The sequence below is a fragment of the Puntigrus tetrazona genome, chromosome 4 (assembly GCF_018831695.1).
Source record: "Puntigrus tetrazona isolate hp1 chromosome 4, ASM1883169v1, whole genome shotgun sequence".
Lineage (NCBI taxonomy): Eukaryota > Metazoa > Chordata > Actinopteri > Cypriniformes > Cyprinidae > Puntigrus > Puntigrus tetrazona.
In genome coordinates this window covers 17320990-17341940 of record NC_056702.1, presented here as the reverse complement: position 1 = coordinate 17341940, position 20951 = coordinate 17320990, and the positions used below count along the sequence as shown (strand labels likewise).

Sequence of the window (20951 nt, the reverse complement as noted above, 5' to 3'; positions counted from 1 at the left end):
AAGAAGGGGGACAACTGCAGAGCCACATAGGTCTTCTTACCAGGGGTGAGGGTTGCAGTCGTTGATGTCTAGGAGGAATCAAAAGAGAGGAAGAGGGAGTTCAATGCGAGACATTTGCACATCGATCGGATGTAATTTAACACTTTTGTGAATCGCGATGTTTGCTTTCAGTGGTATGCAGACATGCACTGGCAGCTAAATTGTGAATGGTGGAATTCACTCACTCTGAGCGCAGGTGGGCCCCTCCCAGCCGTCTTTACAGATGCAGGTGAACGTGTCACCACCACCCACGCATGTTCCACCGTTCAGACAGGGGCTGGACGCGCAAGTGCTGTTTTTGGCTGAAGTAGAAAGATAAAATGGAAAAAGTTACAACAAGTGAATCTGTAGACTGGTATGTGAATAATTAGGGTCCTCCATGGGCCAAAAGATAGGGGGGTCTGAAGAAAATGTCATCTTATGTTACTAAATAAAAAACGAATTATTTTGCATTCATTTTCGGTATAGACATAAAATAAAAAAATTCAAATAGCAATCACATTCTAAAATGTAAGGTTTTAAGCATTGAATTTAATGCACCAGCTCCAAAATGAATAAGACTAAAAAGACTAAGATAGCCGAGTGACTCTGTACTTTTATATACACACAGAGTTAAACCAAAAAATCAACCATGATGCAATATAAAACTAAAAATAAGTCTGTTATATTAGATGTTCTTAAAATATTGAAATAACACAGATTGAATTTAAAGTTGCACTTTAAGGTGTCGTTGTTACAGTATAATTATACATTTAAGTACTGAGGAATATTCATTAACTACATGTACTTACTATGTGGTTAGGGTTGGGATTAGGGTTGAATGTATTGTTATTATAATAGTATAATAGCACATGTAACATGCAACAAGGACACCTTAAAATTAAGTGTTACCGAATTAGAGGACCATTTAAATAAATAAATTAAAATCACAATACAACATAAAACTGACTATACGGTATGTATTATTAGTGTTGAGAATGCAGAATTTCAAAGTGGACTGGAGTGCTGAAAGGGGACTGATCTGTGTATATAATTTGTAATGCTTAATGTAATTGATGGAAGTCTATGAATCGTTTTTTGAAAGGTATTCTTCGCTTAAAAAGTCTTAGAAACCCCACTATGAATGAAGTGAGCATGAAAACTGGACTTTCACAATGGTCTGCTCACCTGTGTTGCATGTACTTCCTCCCCATCCAGGAGAGCAGGCGCAGCGGAAAGTGTCTCCGTGGTCATAGCAGGTCCCTCCATTACTGCATGTGGTGGCATCACACTGACTTTCACCTAAAGACACAAACAACAAGATAAAACATTACCAGTCAGAGTTCGCATATGACGTCAAACTACATGATAGGAAAAGAGGACGTACTTTCACATAAAACAAGGAGAGCTAACTTACGTGAATGACAGGTCTTTCCTTTCCAGCCATTGGCACATTCACAGTAGAAGTCATTGACCAGGTCCACACAGTGTCCGTCGTTCTTACAGGGGCTCCGACTGCACTCGTTTACATCTGAGTCAGAAACACAAGTGAAAAATGTAAGCTGGTGGAGGATCAAAATGATGAGGAAGATGAGGCCGGACACTCACTGAGGTCGCAGAGGTCACCCTCCCAGCCATCCGGACAGAAGCACTGGAAAGAGCTGATCCCGTCGATGCAGGTGCCTCCGTTTCGACACGGATTGCTCACGCAGTCGTTTACATCTGGATAGTCAATTTAAATAAAAATGTATTAGTTGTAATTAAGAATAATAATGCATATTAATTCGATATCCAAATTGCCAACTACCCTTCTAACTATAATAAGCAGAAATTTGCAATTTATTCATAAAAGTAATTAATAAAAGTATTGTAAAGTGTTACCAAATTATCAAATGAATAATTACAGCTACTAATAAAAGTGTTATTTATTAAAAAATTTGGCTTAATTTTTTTTTGAGGGTGGATGCCAAATCTGTACAAAAATTGCTTTAAATATCAAACCAATTACCCAGCTAGTTTAAGGATAAACTAAATTCATTGAAAAGCAAACACACAAGGATGAATAGGCGTGACATGAATATGATTAAAAAAAGAGAAAAAAAAATGGTAAAATGGTAAGGATGACTTACTCTCATGGCAATAGGTTCCTGTAAAGCCGAGCTCACAGGTGCAGGTGAAGTTGCCGCCCGGCTGGCTGATACAGCGGCCATGAGGACCACACACATTAGAGTTGATGTGTCTCACACCCCCGTCTGAGCTGTTACTCGCCACAGCAATCGTACAGCTGTCAATCACTGGGAATGAGAAGCAGGAATAAGATCAGATAGCTGTTAAGGGGGACTGCTGTAAAGCAGATTCTTCTGGGCCATTGCATCTCGGTCAGCAGCAGAAGAGGAAGGAACTGTACCTTGGCAAGGGGTTGTCTTGCAGTGGTCCTTGCGGTTTTCACAGGTCTTGCCCTCGTAGTCTTCAGGACAGGCGCAGTAGAAGTCACCCGGCAGGCCGTAGCACGAAGCTTTGTTCTGACAGGGGTTCGGTTCACAGGGGTTTGGGTAAGACGGACTGCCCACCTTTCAAATGAGACAGGGAGCTTGAGTTAGACCAGTCTTCTTAAACTATAGTGATAAACAGGTAAGTTGTGGAAGGCTCCCATAAGCCTACAGCTAAAGGAGACAGCACCATTATACTCACACAGGAGACCAATCAAAACAAAGCGTGCAGCTAAATTTAGACATCCTTCCGCTCTTACCGAGCATATTCAACTGGGACGAGGAACACTTTTGCACATCTAGTTCTTCTTCTACCTCGACTTGGCCTTGTTCTGGTAAATATTCTTAGAAATTAATTTGTAATTCACACATAAACTCAGAACTCTTAATATGCTCTTTTAATATGATAACATTAAATATGAACTATAACAAAAAAGTATTTTATATTATTATACACTTAACGTTTAGTGCCTTCAGAAGAGGCTTTTCTGAGCACAAGTCAATCACTGCCCTTCATTCCACAGCAATCTATCATTTTGCAACTGAGTTTGCCAATCTGTCTGAGGTAGACTTAGGACACGTTCACATGCGCTGTTTGTTAACTACGGTCTAGGACACAAGCAGACGGACATCTTTACCCATTGCATCACGTCTCTCGCCATGGGTGACACATTTTTAGGATGCCGTGTCAAATTCTCTATGGGTCAAGGGTATGATTATTATGAATTATTTTTTTATAGAATTTTTTCTAAATGAATGTGTTAAATTGACAGTCAAAAACAATATTTTTGTGAACATGTAAAATAAAAACATTCATTAAATGACTTTTTTTTTTTATTAAATAAACGCTGCCGTGGTTGGCTTACGATACAATTAAGTGTCATTTGTTAACATTAGTTTGAATAAAATAATATAAAATAATAAAATAAATAAAGTTTCTGTATATATGGTCCTATCAATATTCCAACTTTTCAAATGCATTTCTAAGAGAACCTTTGTTGCAATGTAAACAACCTCCTTAAAGTACACATTATACCAGCTGCCATGTAGGGTGTTAGTTCATACTATGCTGTATTCCCAAGAAATGTATTTCATTAGGGACGTACATTGTATATACTGGAAGCCAAACACCTGCACAAAGCACTTATTCACAGTCAGTGATGTAAGCGGAGAATCTGCAAACCGGACTGTATCAAGATACATTGAACTGCAAGAGCAGACAATAAGAAATAATCTGTCATCTGTACCGGATCCAAAAAACAAACCCAGTTGAATGCGTTTCATACAGTGGTATGTTGGTAGTCAAAACTGGTCAACATATAATTTTAAAATATGAATCTGCAGCTAAATATCAAAAGTAAACAGGTCTTAGAAGATTTTAAATAGTTGTTTGAGAAAATAATTTTACTGTATCTAGAAGCAGTACATCAGAGACTTATTGTAATGACTTAGTTGACTTAGTTCAATTAAACAGATCTTATTCCATATCAAAGCATATTACATGACAATACTGGACTAAAGGCTTTACATGCAGCCTCATGTGCACCTGCACGGAAAACAGCTCTACCATATCAAAAGCTTCCCTAGTATAGTCTCACTTCTCCAAAGGACTGCAGACGGTATGGTCTAATGTGAGCTCAAGGCACGCCAGGCATGGATATAACGTGAAAATCAAGGCCTTCTCTTTCCCGGGCTGATTGTGGGCAGGCGGCCAGGAGGGCAAGAGAAGAGTTGCCTCATTCACTACAACTTATTTTTAGTCTGCACAGTAAGCCGAGACTGGCTCAGGACCAGCTTCCAGCACCTCTATGGAAGTCCATCTTTAGCCTGCCACTAGACTTAAACTGGCTCCAGACCAGTAATAATGGCCACATGAAGAATAAATACTCCAGCCCTCCACCCAAACCCTACTCTGATTACCCTGGCGCACCTGTGGCAGAATAGCAGGCTTGATCTGCCTTACACCAGGGCTTTAAACATGTATGGATGCAAGGCGGGGGTACCGACCAATTTAGCCATGCCGAACGAGATTGTGAGCAAAGCATGAATGGAGAAGTGACCATGTGTAGTACTAAAAGCAATCTATTAATCAAGACCGAGCCCCACAGTCTGCATTCTGACTAAACCAGAATCACCGTTATTCTGGGCATAAAACACAAAGCATAAAATAATGCATCTAGACAAAAACATCTGGCCACAAAAACAACAACAAAACAAAACAAAATAAAACAAAAAACAAAGCCATCTGGGCATAAAGCAACAAAGCTAAACAAAAGACATCTGGGCACAAAATAAAACAAAAATGAAAACATCTGGGTACAAAACAAAACCGAGAACAAAACCCAAAACTCAAACAAAACAAAACATCTGGGCACAAAGCAACTAAACAAAATAAAAAACAAAATTCTAACAGAAAAATAAAACAAATAAAAAGAACAAAAATGAAAACATCTAGGCTCTACAAAACAAAACCAAACATGATATTATGCTGTACAATATTGGCAAAAATCACTGTAAAATTCACTGTAAAAAGTAATATTCAGCAGCTAACAGTATAAACAATAAAGATTCTCACCTCACAGAGCATCCCTGCATAGTTTGGCGGGCATTCACAAACAAAGCTGTCCAGAATGACATGACAGCGGCCGCCGTTTTGACAAGGACCACTGGCGCATTTGTTCCTTGAGACTTCACAGTGCAAGCCCACAAAACCTGGAGAACACTGACAGTGGTAACCTCCATGAACCAGCTCCTGCACGAACACAAGTAAAATGACACTGATATAAATAGCTCTAATTAACACACTATATTAAACCAAGAACTGTCAAGGCTATACCTTGCATGTTGCTCCATTCTGGCACTGTCCATGGCAGCCATTGAGATCTGCAGTCACAGGCAAAGTAAATGAAGCAATTAATCAATGGCTAAGTGGAGGAAATCAGGACAGCAGTTAGGGGCAGCTGAAGATGAGCAATTAGCTTAAATTAGCTTAAATTAGTTGAGTGCGCCGAAGACGAAAATGTTAGTACAATCAACACAAACGTGAGGTAAAACCAATAACCCAGCATGCAACAGCAGGTGAAGCCCAAGACAAAATATACAGTGTGCAGAGTCTCGCAGGATATCAAGTGTCCAAAGAGGAAACCCTTAGCGCCACTATAGTGTATGCTGTTAAAGACGGAGGGGAGGAAAGGAGAGGAGAGGAGCATGAGGAGATACTGACTGATGTCACAGTTCTGTCCGGCCCATCCTTGAAAGCAGTCACAGTGATATCCACCAATCATGTTTTTGCAAGAGTGAGCATTTACACAAGGCTTCCCCATACATTCATTTGCATCTGTGAAAGTGAGGGAAAGAAAGAGTTGGGAGATTTGGCAGACAGTTGGTAGATTGGGAGATCGAGTGGAAGGAGATGGGAAGTGTAGAGTAGCAGGAGAGGGGCAGAGAAATCCGAGATCTTGTTGTGTAACCCCGCCACCATTAAGCCCATTGAAGTCTGCTGGCTTGAAACTCTAACAGTCACAAGGATGCCAGTCTGCTTGACTTCCTGATCAATGACCATTACACAGCAAAAAAAATTTAATAAAATTATCAGTATGTTGTCTTGATTTATGAGGAAAAATACCCAAACATCCTTAAAACAAGATCATTTTATTTGTATTCAAAAGATGGATTTTAAATGACCCAACTGTATTATAACAATATAACAAGATAAATATTATAAATAACTGTTATGAGTTTGAAAATATTTGAAAATGTAATTTATCTGTCAGAATTTATCGTCACATGATCCTTCAAATCACACACAAATCTATGTTGAAAACACAGCTTCAATATATAAACGTGTCATAAATGCTTTTGTAAATGCTTCCGTAAAAAATACTTTCGATCAATTTAACGTTTAAAAGCAGTGTGTATAACTATAAATAAATATGAAGGTTTTGGAAAATTCTCTGAAAACAATAAGATGCATATATAAATATTTTCTAAAATTATATATTTAAATATATCTTAAGTGTTCACTCGTAACCCGCCCCTCCTCCTGCTCATCTCTAATCTATTAGCCTACAGCAGGTGACCAGCTAGTTCAGGGGGCTATGACTCTTTTGACTTTGCCATGAAAAAAACTAGTGCTTATTAAGCGTTTAAATATTCATCAGGGGCCCCTAGTGAGGTGCGCTCCGCTCCCCTGCACACCTGTCCTCCAGAAACACGACTCCCCATCAGGCTCAGGCCTGGCTCTTGTGAGCGAAACCCAAGCTAGAGGCTAAGGTTCGAAGCGTAAGATGAGCAGCCCGACTCCTGTTCCCAGCCCACACTTGTTTACAGGTCACAATCCACTTCCTTTCACATTCATCACTTCCCCTGAAGAGGGCTGCACACTATTGTGAGCAAAAGGATGATGGAAACTCCTGTGGCGCCTGCAGTGCCATCTGATCTAGTCTTAGATCCAGGTCTAAGGCTGGCCCTCCTTGTTACATATGCATATATGGACTTACAGTCAACAAGGATCAGGTTGCACCTATTACAAGTTCTTCATGCAGTCTAATCAAATCATTTGTTTCAACTCTTACTTCACCTAAAACACATGCAGGCCAAATGCATGCAATTTATATCTAACACACCACATTTAACCATTAGGATGCATAATGGTTCATATTTTCAACAAATGGTAATGCAAAAATGAATATGGTTTGAGTGGATGGTCCAATGAACAGTGTGTATATTAAAAAACTCAAATGCTACTCAAAAGCTGAAAACACAACGGCAATACAGGAGGATCTCAATCTTACCGATTTGACAGGTCTTCCCAACCCACTGAGGAGGGCAGACACACTCAAAGCCATTTTCCAGGTCGATACATGTTCCGCCTTGTGCACACGGGCTGGAGGCACATTCATCCATGTCTGCAACATCAACACAAAATCGTGATTTGTTCTGCAGATATGAAAAACACATCTAAAATTGTGCTTTTAAATAACACGCTGAGAGACAGTTTACATAAAAAAAAAAAGCTATTACAGGAGTTACATATTATGGGATGTTTTCAGTTTCATGCATATAAACATTCGAACTGGCCAATTTTACACCCAGCATGTGTGTGCAGGCTATTCGCCGCCCACCACACACACACAGCAGATACACATACTAGAGAAAGAATCAGTTACATTGATTAAAAACGATACAAAGTAGGGCAAGCCATAACGATGTATATAGTACAATGGAAACATGTCAACATATGTGCTTTATTGTCTATATTTTGCAGCTTATTCACAGAATTTAAAAGAAAATCCATCATAAAGAAGAGAACTAAAGCATACACTCCGAAAACAGTAAATGTGAACAATTTATATGATGAATTGCTTCCTGTGTCAGCAAGGTAGGTCCTAATCTGGTGCAATAATAAACAATTCAAATGATGTACAGTCACTCTATTGCAAGTATAGAGAAGTTTTATAATGGCTTCACACATATCCAGTCATTTTTTTCCACTTATTTTTTTAATGACTTGTTATTCTACATAATGTGAAGCTATTATGTAGTTTATACATATATATACACCCCCCAATATAATATTAAAAAAAGTTTTATGTATATATATATATATATATATATATATATATATATATATATATATATATATATATATATATAGATAGATAGATAGATAGATAGATAGATAGATAGATAGATAGATAGATAGATAGAATATACTTATATATCATATAAATTATAATACTATAAATATGTAAATATTTGACAGCACATAATATAAAACAATACAATATAATATAATATATTGGTGGCCTTGGAGAAAGGGCAGGAGAGAGCGTTTGCGTGTTCATCAAAAAGAGCAAGGGCTTTACTTTATGCAAGACAGTAACACGATTAGAGTTCGATATAATCCAGGTCGCCAGATTAGCTGCTATTAGAGCACAAATCGTTACAGTTTTAATATGGGCACAAAGGCACAAAGAACTGAGCAGCAGCCATTTGAAATTTGGAAGAAAATAGGAGGAAACAAAAACAAAAGAAATCCCTCCCCTTCTTCTTGCTTTAGTCTTATACATATATTGTGGTGAATGGGGTGGAGCGGGGTGTGTAAAAGGGTCAGACAGGCTAGTGAAGAAGGGAAGAGGTGGTGGGGGGAACCTTTATGGGCGAAATGGTGTGTGTGTGTGTGGGGGGGGGCAATGTCCAAATTCCAGCAGGGGACTCTGCTGTTGCTATGACGATGGAAACACAGCCCCATATGTGTGGCGGATGAGACCGATGTGGAGGGAGCGATGAAGAGTGTGAGAAATACCAAAAATTAAAACACTGGGCATCCTGGAGGCGAGAAACACATTTGCAACCGATCAAATACGAGCTCTGAGGCACTAAAGTGGGATGCTTTGTGGAACGGGAGGGGTGGAGAAGGAAGGGCGGCCCACGACACACTGCGTTCTCAATTTGTGAAGCCAAATGCTGGTTCAAAGTGAAGACAGATTATGCAAATCCCCCCTGTCTCATTGATGGGTATCACCAGACTCTAATCCGGGACCCGTAAGAGCTCAAGCTACGCTCGTCATGTGACGGGACCCCGCTGTGTTGCCAAGATCCAAGACCGGCTTCCCCTGCCATATACCTGACATATCCCAGCATGACAAGTAGCCAAGCGGCACATTGGCAACAGCATCTGGACACATGTTGGGGAGGGGATGGGTGTCTGTGCTCTAGTCTAGGTCTGTAACTAGGTCTCCAGACGGAACAGATTGAGCCCGGAAAAAGACAGAAGGTTTACGCACCTTTAGCACAAGTGGGGCCCTCCCAGCCTGGTGGACACTGGCACTCAAACCCGCTCGGGACTTCGTGACACGTGCCTCCGTTCGCACAGGGGTTGGAAACACATGCGTGTTCAGCTACAAAACACAACAGTGAATCATAAACACAGACAGAAAAGACACATTTGTTGCTCTATTCCTCCATACAATTTTTCATGCAATCTGTGTCTATCTATACTCAAATTTCAATTTCTCAATTTATCTAAGCATTCATTTATCTGCAAGTTCATACAACTATCATTATCCACCCATCCATGCATCCATTCATCAATCGATCTACCCCAATGCCACCCATTCAACCCAATATCCATTCGTAATTTTTTACCATTCTCTTTTTTTAAATCATCCACCCATCTGTACATCACCACATAATTAATTGTTCCATGCGCTTACATACTGAATCCTCCAGCTCTTACCTATTTCACAGTTCTTGCCCGAGTACCCTTCAGGACAGGCACAGTTATATTCATCGGGTTCAGAGTTCATGCAGGTCCCGCCGTTGACGCATGGATGGTGCGTGCCACAGTAATTCAGATCTGTAAAGACACATAAAAACATGAACTGGGGTACTTCTTAAGGCCGTGGGGAAAGCAATACTAACACTATATTCAGATTTTTTTAAGCCTGCAAACATTTGCTCTTTAAGTGAAAACAGTTGGCAGAGAATATTGCTAGGCTCCCAGCAGGCCTTGTAAGGCGAGGCCGTGCGCATAAAAGCTAGTAAATAAATAAAGAGAACTGTAGGCACCTCTCAGCTGCTTCTCATTCCTAACCACCTTCCAGGACGCACGCTGACCAACAGATCAGATATCCGAGTGCCACTCCAATCACAACCACAATATCCAGAGTGTGTGTTTGTGCGTGCGTTGTCACATGATGCACAGCCTGTGCTAACATTGCAGCCAACAAACCAGCTCAGTGTAAGATGCTGTAATTCTATTTAACACCACGATATGAATTTGCTGCCCTGGCACCTCCGCGGCTGGATGTTCACAGGCTTAAAGTATTCATTCTGATCTACTGCTGACCATTTTATGGGTCAATCCAGGTTGACCTCGATTTTGCAAAAACTAACTAGGTCAAACCAGCGCGTTAAGGACCCTTACCTTTATCGCAGAGGAGGCCGCCCCAGTTCTTCTCGCAAGTGCACTGCCAGGGCATGCTGCAGGTCCCGTGCAAGCAGCCGGGGTACGGTAGACACTCATCACAGAACTGGCCCTGCCAGCCATAGTTGCACCTGAAAACCACATAAGGGTGTTAACACTTAAAGGGCCGAACCACAGCGACATCTTAATGACAGACGGGAACAAACATACAGCTGCACATCGCTGCGCTGACACCTAATCTTAGACAAGGCAACATTCCGGGCGACAAAGGTTAAGAACACTTTCACGACCGCGCAGACACGCACTCCCCCCTTTGGGCGGTTTGGTCGCAGCCTGAGGGTGCAGAGGGAAATGCTGGAGAGGGGTTAACTAATCATTGGTTTATAGCAGCACTCCGCTATTCCAAGGCCAGTGGTGCGCCCTCTCTCCGTCCACCACCACACCCCTCACCCAGCTGTCTTGTCATTTCTGAGCAGACTATTTTAAGACAGCTCTCCTGCAGAAGAGGTATGGCCTAACTCCAGCTGCCGAGTGGAGAGACGCTGTCTGCATATCTCGACCTCAGTGTCTTGGAGAGAGGAACTGCACAGACCTAACACTGAGAGCGCGGGTATACTTCACTTTCTGTGTTCTGCTTAGTCTGCATCCACAAAGCTTTTAAAAGTATACTCAAGTACATGCACTGTTACAGATAAAGTACAATCGTTGCTGTCAAATGATTAATCGCATCCAAAATAAAAGTTTGTTTACATAATGTGTGTATGCTGTGTATATTATGTATATATAAATACACACAAAAGCATGCATACATTTAAGAAAAACTACATTTATATATAATATTAATTATATAAATTAAATGTAAATATTTTCTTAACATGTATTGTGATTGTGTGTATTTATATATACACATAATACATATGCATATTACACACATTATGTAAATAAAACCTTTTATTTTGAAAGTGCAATTGTTCGACAGCACTAATAATCTTGCAATAATACACTTTTTAATCAAGTTGAATATTTTTATACATAAATTGATGTGATATCAATACATCAGTAAAAAATACACACACAAAAAAAATTGCCACCACAATGCCCAGCTCACAAGAACTGCAAAAGCATTTAAGGTGAAAAGCGATGGTGTTTACTAACTAAATAAGGCAAATGTGCTCTTCGAGGAGGTGGGCGAAGTGGATTTGGCCACTGCATACACACCTGGCACATTCTCTGCATGGAGGCCTTGATCCAAATCCACTTTTAACATCTCCAATGTGGTCTCTGAAATAGCCCCCCAGATCTGTGCCCAAGGGGCAGGCCAGAGGCTGGATTACTTACACCAGAGCACACACAGCCTCACGCTGCCCAGTAACAACCTTACTAGTATTGTATGAAAGAGCATGTAGGCAGCAGAGTGTGTGGGGAGAGTCTGAACCCTGCCTGTGCACGGGGGCGTTCAGCTCTGCCGAGCACTGCCAAACATAAGCTTGCTCACTAACTCAGAGAAAGAGAAAGTTGCATTGCATTTACTTTATGTGTCAGGACATGTCCATTACTACCATAAAACACAAGCAAATTTATGTTTTATTTTGTTTTCACATTTGATTCCCAGCATGGTATCCACATAGTATTAGTGTACTGAAAGGGGTAGTTTACCCAAATAACGCTGAACGAATCATAATGAGTTTTAACTGTGTAGACAAAAAGGTTTGCATTTGAAGAATGAGTACATTTAAACTTTGTGGTAAACTAGGAATGATGCTAGAACTTTACATCTACATTTTATAAGTTGGTTCTTAGGATATATGAAATGTAATACAACCCAAACCAAAAAAATAACCCAGTCTACTAGACTGGGATGATACACTGTTTACAGCCCACTTATAAATCTAGCGGTTAATTGTCTGTGGCAACCTCAGTCCTCTAGTCTCCACCTCCTTCCTTCCAAGGACTATCAAACCAATGACGGCAGGGAAGCGAGTCACCATATCCTGCAGGGAGTGAGGCTTCCCAAATACTCAGAACTTCCCAAATATTCAAACTCTGAAATAACATATTGGCCTCTGCTTCCTAGCCCCGGTTCCAGATACTCTTTCTTCCAGGCCATTGAGAAACTTGGGTACATGATGTCCTCAAGCATGTTTTTGCCCCAGCGTCTCCTGAGACGCTACTCTTGGCCTTTCTGATGCCCGAGGCAAAAAATACCCATGTCCTTTTGAAACCGCTCAGGTCTCAGGGAAGGTAAAGGAGGGCAGAAGAATGAGGGCAGGTATCTGTGCTAAGTTGCAGTAACTGGAAAACTGAAGTGTGAAGAGTCCTTAAGTGTCTGAATGATTTGTTGTTAAAAGATTCCAGTATGTCATCATCGTCTAGAGTGACTTCCTGGTTTAGACACCTCTGGATCTACTCACTCCCTGCCCTTAGACACAGTGAGGTTGTAGGTGGCATAAGCAAAAAGCTTCCCTCATGCCAAACACTAAGAGCTTTTCCTGTGGCAAAGGAAGAAGGCAGAGCTAAGCTACAGGAAAAGACCTAGAGGAGAATGCGATGTGGGATGATGAGGTGGATTTCATGCTGTGCTCCAACACAGGAAGCATCAGAATTTCCTGTGACAGTAAGAGCAAAATACCACCATTTGACATAATTATCATACGATGATAATGTCAAAAGGTATGTTGGGTCACTGCTTTGGGCAACTTTCCAAAAGTCGAATTCAAATGATATTTTAACAGTTGAGTGGCTGGATCGTTATGAAAGGTTTTTAAAGTCTTTAGAAAGTTTTTAACAGTGCTGCTACGTGGTTGCTACAGTGTTTTGGGTGGTTAATAAATCCTAATTCCGAAGACCCCTAGATACGATTCAGGACTCTGCTTCAGTCCATTTATTGCCAGAAGACAACTGTACATTGGATTGCTTAGAGTAATGGGATTTAAATAATGAAGTATAGGATATTGATATTCCCCCAAATGTAAAGTTTTATTAATGATTCTTTTTAACCCAAGACTTCCGTTCATCTTTGAATCACAAAATGGAAGATATTTTTTAATGAGATCTGTTTCAGAGATCTTTTTAAAAAAGTAAAAAAAAACAAAAAACTAAAAAAAGATTTAATGCAAATTTCTAAAGACACTTAATTTAGTCTCTTAATTTTATATATAAACATCAATCAGCAAACATACAATGTGCTCAGCTTCAGTTGTGTGACACGTTTGAATATGATTAAAAGACTGTGAAGACTGTGAACTAATCCTTGAAGTACGAGCAAGGGAAATATTGATGCCTTAGTGCATTTCATCCAATCAAATGATAATCGATTACTTTTAAGCACGCCAAAGAAAGTACAGCATTATCAAAAAAAAGCATAAACAAAAACAGCTTGCACAAACAATGGCTTCAGTGCACTAATTAATTAATGGAAAGGTAAACAAATGAAAAGACCTTATCAGCATGAGCACATATGGCTCTGCTGAAATTAAGGAGCCAGATTAGCCCGGCCAACCGAGCATGAAATGATGCTCAAACACTTACTTGCATTCTCCAGGCACCGTACAGCCTCCGTGAATCAGATTACAGCCCTGCTTGCAGATTGCTGAGAGAGGAGAGGGAGGGAGGAGAGGTCAGTCTTGTTTGCTTGTGTTGCCTTACAAGAGCGACAAGATATATTCATCATGCTCGCTGTGACAGAAGACAACTTTATGGCCCGAACACACATATACGCTTGCCCCTTTCCGCCCCTGTTACGCCCACCTACTCGTACCATTGCTCATTAGGATGGTGGCTGGTGATTTACTGCCTTTCTTTAGTGGGATTTATTCACAAATACGCACTCACGGCGTAAAAAAAGAAGGTGTTTAGGTTGCCTGCAGTGGTCGGTTAAAGACATCAAAAACCCCAGCATCACTCAGATTAATTGAGCTAATGGAAAGTGTGACTCCAGGACTGCAGAGGTGTCGTTTACAACACAATCTCACCTTCAGGCAAAGGAGCAAAGATCACAGGCCTGTGAAAACACTGATAGCAGCAGGTCTCTTTACAGGGTGGTAAAGGGCAAGATTTAACAGGGTTTCTTTTTATACGCTTCAAGACATTAGCCAGCCCTTGTTCATCCTTCATGAAGGGCAACGTGGCTAATAACACTTAGGCTTAGATATTGAGGATGTCAGATAAATTATTACCATTAAACGTAATCTCAATATTAATCTCACTTTATTATACTGCTATGATGCCTAAATTCACTTATAGCAGTTTTTAGTGCAGTGTTGTCATTTGACAATTGTTTTAGTTAACTGAATTCCATTAAAAATGAATAAATGAAACAAGATTTTAAAAAAAAAAAAAAATACTGCCTTTTCAATTTATAACTAAAATAACTACTAAAATTACTAAAGTACAAAAATAAAGATTAATGAAGATAAAAAGGTAAATAAAAGGCTATCATTTTAAAAAGCCATGGTAAGTACAAAATACACATGATCACCATCACTCACCTGTCCGACAGTCCTCTCCCATCCAGCCATCTAGACATACAATATTTCCAGATGGATCGCAGCGGTAATGGCCGAAGTAGTCATCTCTTGGCCGGCACTGTTTGTTGCACTTACTCCCATAGTAGTTCTCATCACATCTGACTCGAATGCGATACTCAATGTGGGCCGTGATGCCGGGGTGCCGGATGGACTGCCAGTGGTCTCCGGGATTCACCATGCTGGCGTGAATGTGTCGCTCAATCAAATTTTCCTCGCCAGCTGAAAAAGAGAGAGAAGTAAAAGTGTATGAACAACAACACTGTTATCAGAGAAGGTCAACTTGTAGTCCAACAAGTGAATATTTCATTACTTAAGATTTTTAATTACTATATTTGATCAGCTGTGATTGATTTAGAGTGTCAGTTTGCCGTTTTGTCTACTTTTTTCAAGTTAACAATATAATAATTACAGCGAAAACACAATCGCACAACCAGTGCAATGTGATAAATTAGTAGATCGGTTGTAGGGCAAGAGACAGGACAGACCCTGATGTAAAGCTATAAACTCGGTAGTGACTCAGACTATCCCGTCCCTGCCAGCTTCCTGCCTCACAAATCCATTCAAACAAATCACTGCACAACAAAGACACTCACACATGAATGACACCACTGACAAAACAAAGGGTTTTCAATCAGCTCTCGGTTAACCATCCGAAATCTAGTACTTTATTAAGTGATTATTACAGCTCATAGTTAACTTAAGTGTGAAGTTTTGTCACAGACTTGAAGATACCTCAAATCAGGAGTGAGGAGGGGTGTGGTATATCTTTTCCAAGTGATCAAACTTATGATTTTACGTCATTAGGCAATAAAGGGCTATAGACTTCGGGATGGATCAGTAACCATCAAGCAACCATCCAGAAAAGCCTAGCAACAGCACTAAAATGCACTTAAAACATCATAGTAGTGATTCGCCCAAGCAAGCACCATTAGCAATTCTAGTCAAAATCTAGTTCCTCAAATAAAAACGTTGATGTCTGGCCAGAGGGAGGGGTGGGAGTTTGACTGCTGTTACCAGGGAGATCTGGGCAAGAGCGACAGGCAGAGCAAGCCACTGGTCTCCGTAGCTTAGCACTTTCAGTTTTTAGCTTTAGGTGTCCTTGAAGGACCTGGATCCCACCCTAGTCCTAATCATCAAGCACACGGTCCACCAGAACACGGACCCTCGACGAGACAGTGAGAGCGGTTAGCGTTCACATTAAGAGCTCCATTTTCCCAAGCTTTCCCAGCCTCTCTGCAAAGAAAGCAATCTTTATCGCAGTGGGATCGGAGACGGCGAACAATCACGGTGGAAACGGGGGGCCTGCGATTTCCTCTGTCCCGACGTGCAGAGCGGCGTCCGCGTCTTTCTCCTCTTGCAAACACACACACACGCGGGCCGCACATACACATACTTTCCTCTCCGTCCCCTGACAATGTCGACCGAATTAAGCAACAAAAACAGAAATAGCCCTGGCGCTTCCAGATAAAGAACAATGGAGCGAGCTTTTGCCGGCCCGTTCTGCCCAACGTCTAAACACCGGGCAGTCCAGAGCCCTTCCTGCAGAGTAAACACAATGCTACAGGACTTTTCCTGCGGCCTGCATGGCCCTACCACGCACACGTACACATACGAACAGTTCTGACAGATGTAACAGAATTATTTAAAGCGTTTATAAAAAATGCATGTCGGCTAATTCAACTAAGAATCCCAAGATGACGAGACGGATCGGGCTGGCCAAACTTTATTCGCCCCATTGAAAGAGTGAGAGACATATTTTTTGCCCTTGGGTTTCTGACAGACAGACAAGGAGGCATGGGGACGTGTCCGGTTTAAGAAAAGAGGTGCGGCAGCTCTCTGAGCGTTCACACTGCATACTAAACAAGTAGTATCAAACGGCATTGGAGAGAGGAGGATGTACTGGCGCTTTTGTTGCCAAGCCTTGCGTGAGTACAGACTGCAGATAGTCGCATCAGACAGACCTTGGCAGCGTTCGCTCTCTATGACAAGATCATTAATGTCTGGCACGCCTCTGTACTATGGGCTCGTGTGATAAATGAAGCCACTGTCTCAAACAGAGCTCTGCCAAGTCATTGAGTGCGCTCCAGATCATCAAAGAGAGCTCGTCAATTTCAAGCATTTCTAATCAATGGTCACTAGGGCTTACAGATGGTCTGTTGAAAACTTCTAGAGTCATTTTTAAACTAAAAGCTAAAGCTAATTTCAAAGAATTTGAAGTAAAAAAATAATATTTTCAAATGTTTTCAATAATTCAATACAATTACATTTTGACTGCAAATCAGGCACAAAAAAAATCTGTTAAAAATATGCTATTTAAGATATAAAATAGTCCTATAAGTGATATTTATATTGATTTCTCAATTTTTCCTCACACATATCTCTTTGCTGGAAATGCTTTTGTAAACAGTTACAATAACATTTGGGATGTTAGAAAGCAAGCCAGTTTTGAAGATTGAAATGTATACTTAAAATTAAATGGTATTAAAAAGAAAATGGTGTAAGCTAGTTTCCAAGTTCTTATTTGACTATCAAATAATAAAACAGGAACCATAAAAACCCAACAAAACAAAAACACAAAGCCAAAAACAAATTAACAGGGGCCTGTTTCATAAAACAAGCCTAAACATATTTCAGTTAGTCTGTCTTATTTTTTACTAACTGTTAGCAAGTCAGACTAACTGAAATAAAGCTTCTTTGGTAGACTTGTTTTATTAAACAGGCCCCAGATTTCTCTTTATTTTGATGGACCCCTTCTGTTGACTAAGTGAAGTTGCACCTACTTGTCAACCAACTCTCATTAGAGTGTTAGTAGAGCGTTAGTAGACTGGTAGGGTTAGGATAATTTGACATGTTTCTACTTGCAAAGCTACTCATATTCAGTACAATGTCTGTTTGAAGCACATCACAAAAAGGTATTAACCAGACAGTCTACTAAATCTCTAATGAGAGTTAGTTGACATGTAGGTGCAAAGTTACTTATCAACTGAATGGTCAAATGGGGACCATTAAAATAAAGTGCTACTAAAAACAAACAGATTTAGTCAGTCTGGTGGTCAATATGAACAAAACCAGATGCATGCATTGCACTCAACCTACTCCTAACGAGCAAACTCCAGAGAGAAGAAGCCTACAAGCACTGCAGTGAGTCAAACAAGCATCCTCTGGACCACTGTTTGGGGCTGCAGTGCATGCAAGGATGAAAACGAAAAACAGGAAGTAATGACTTCAAGCAGAGAGAGAGTGTTTGCATTTAGATTTTTACAGACGCTGCGATATACAGTGATTCTACAGATCGCATCCGCAGATCAAAGCCAGGCTCCCCCTCCGTCTCTCCATTTTACCAGCGTTCACCTTTCTTTAGCATACATCGAATTCCTCCGCCTGACCCTTTCCTACCGACAATTCCTCAAGCCAGACAAAAGGCGGTGGGAGAAAACAGGATACAGCTGTGGAATTATGGTGCCAATGTTGTTCCCCCAAGATCTTTACATGATGGAAGCCCCCCCAAGAACAAGGGTTAGGGGATTACAGCAAAAGATCTCATTCATATTCAGTTGAATATTCATTTTCTCTCAGGTGTAAGAAAATATGCATTTAACACATTTGGGCCTGAAGGAACTTATTATTGCAGTTCTGCTTGCTTATGACTCTGATCAACAGATCTGTTTTACAAACCACAGTAATCCAAACAATCCAATATTATTAAGCTTGCTCACTATGTGGCAATAACTCATATCTGTAATTTGTGTGTATGACTCAATATTCAACATCCTCGGGACATTTCAACCAACTAAAATATATAGGTTTTCAGATGCTCATGTTTATTGGGAAAGCTTGGTGGACTTGCGTGCACTATTCAAGCAGGTGTGGGAGACACAAGATTGTGCTCGTTTGAGCCTTAAACCACACATCTGTGTGAGGTTCCCTGCTCTGGAATGCTTTTGGAAGCTCAGGTAACGATTCTTGGGTAAGCAACATATCATCTCAATAATTCTGTCAAAAATGATGAGCCCCTGCTTAGTGCGGTTAGAAATATCAAACTCGATGCATACCTCCAACCCTCTTTATCAGTACCTACATGAAAACTGACAACTTTTACACTTAATGCCCACAACAAAATCCTTAAATAACCCTATGCACGCCCAATAAAACCCTGTCACGCCCCAAACAAATTCTCCCGTGCAGTGGGGCTGCTTTAACGCTTTCATCTCATTCTCAAGTATCTCCACACACAAAGTCACTCTCTAAAGCACAAAACTAACAACGCTCAACAGCCATTATGAGCATCAAACTCAGCCCAGAAAGGCTACAGCGGCCGGCAGCAGTAAATCATATAGCGGTTAAAGAGGAATACTCACTGTTCTGAGTGGAGTTATCCCAGTCCCAGGCTTCCAGGATGAGTGTGTAGGATCGCTGAGGGAGTAAAAGACAGAATATCATTATGAGATGAACTATTAAAATGCTATTGAAGAAAGTGCAACAAGAAACAAACAGATTTATATATGTATATATTTTAAAGCTAAAATATGTGGGTCAAAAGATTCCACCCTCAAGATATTCTGATCCCTATATATGGGTCAGATACATCTTCCAAATATATAAATGCCCCGTTTTATCATCTTTTCAGGTGAGAGAAGAAAAAAAAAACAACAAAAACAAATAAAACAAAAAAAAAAACAAGAAAGGAGCATGCCTCCTTCGCTATGGATAAATCTGAGGTGGCAGAAATTTTGCCAGACAATTTATGCAGTTTTAATGCGCTTTGGATTAAAAGCGTCTGCTAAATGTTAAATGTAAATGTAATACAGAACGTAAGAGGTTTATTCAAATCCCTAACCTCAAGTATGAGCAACAGAAACAGTGATGTTTGTCTAAGCAAACAGCACTAATGAAATGACAGGGATGCTAAAGTTCCATTACACAGTCCTCTCTTGTGACAGCGGGCAGCATATATAAGAGTTGAGTTACGTTACACACGAGATGGAGGGAGGGAAAGATTTTTCAGCCACACCTTGAATGTTCAAACTAAATCTGGAAACATTCTCTATGCTCGTCTGATATCCGAGAGTCCATCTACTGAAATGTTGCCCATAATCCCTACCTGAACAGATCAAATGATCAACGTTCATGGAATCAAAAACAGGGCATCTTCAAACGAGGAAAAGAAGCATTTCTTCTTCCTCCTCCTCGTGTCTGACCAGCATAAACCAGCTAAGGAGGACCAGATTACACCAGCTAAGGAGGACCATCTTAAACCAGCTAAGGAGGACCAGCTTAAACCAGCTCAAACCAGCATCTTAGCTTCAAAACCTACATACCCAGCATATGCAGTTTCTTTAATAGTGTTTTCTTTAGAGACAAGTTCATTCTTAGTGCTTAGTTTTATCACTTTATCACTTTATACAACTCTCCTGAAAACACATCTTTTTCTCTCAATTCTGAAAAAAAAAAAAAAAAAAAAAAAAGTCACGTGTTAACTGCATTGTGCTAACTGCTAGACTTTTTTCCAGCAATATACTTCTAGTTGTGAGAGTACAGACTGAAAAGTGTATGGTCTTTTAAATTCAATATTGACCTGTTTGATTAATGCACATATCTCATTCATGTCCAGAGGTGGAGTGAGAGGGGCGGAGCCAGACGGCGTGGTTGGAGAACTCGGGGGTTGTGGGCTGGTGGATGCAGTCAGGGATTAGTGGCAGCACCAGGTCTGTCTGGATGAGTTGGAGTGGGTGGGCCACATATCCATGCAGACGTACAACAGATGCGTCTTAAAAAGATGGATTATTTGACATGAACGTGGATCATCCCACGACATACTGCAGGGCTTCTGACCTCTCCTCCCATCCCCCAACACGGGGGGCGGCCACTGTGAGAGAGCGTATTAGTGGGGTCTCGTGGTAGCGAGCATCTGCGTGGACGTGAAATGCGACTGTCTGTGCATGTACGCTTATCTGTACATGTGGATTTGGTCCAAAGCTCCATCAGTAA

The 20951-nt window shown here is 40.6% G+C and overlaps 1 protein-coding gene across 3 annotated transcripts in view; it reads right to left on the bottom strand.

Moving 5' to 3' along the window:
* jag2b (jagged canonical Notch ligand 2b) overlaps positions 1-20951 on the bottom strand; it is a 40578-nt gene that overhangs the window by 6930 nt on the left and 12697 nt on the right. For 2 of the 3 annotated variants that reach the window (XM_043237097.1, XM_043237095.1), the window contains 17 exons: positions 19322-19376; positions 14925-15182; positions 13966-14026; positions 10438-10568; positions 9748-9867; positions 9296-9409; positions 7301-7414; positions 5731-5844; positions 5344-5390; positions 5083-5259; positions 2426-2588; positions 2148-2312; positions 1627-1740; positions 1436-1549; positions 1207-1320; positions 225-341; positions 41-68 (listed from right to left, as the gene is read on the bottom strand). In XM_043237097.1, coding sequence (XP_043093032.1) covers positions 41-68; positions 225-341; positions 1207-1320; positions 1436-1549; positions 1627-1740; positions 2148-2312; positions 2426-2588; positions 5083-5259; positions 5344-5390; positions 5731-5844; positions 7301-7414; positions 9296-9409; positions 9748-9867; positions 10438-10568; positions 13966-14026; positions 14925-15182; positions 19322-19376 — 2006 coding nt within the window. The remainder of the gene's footprint in view (positions 1-40; positions 69-224; positions 342-1206; positions 1321-1435; positions 1550-1626; positions 1741-2147; positions 2313-2425; positions 2589-5082; positions 5260-5343; positions 5391-5730; positions 5845-7300; positions 7415-9295; positions 9410-9747; positions 9868-10437; positions 10569-13965; positions 14027-14924; positions 15183-19321; positions 19377-20951) is intronic. The other variant, XM_043237096.1, reaches the window with a different exon arrangement.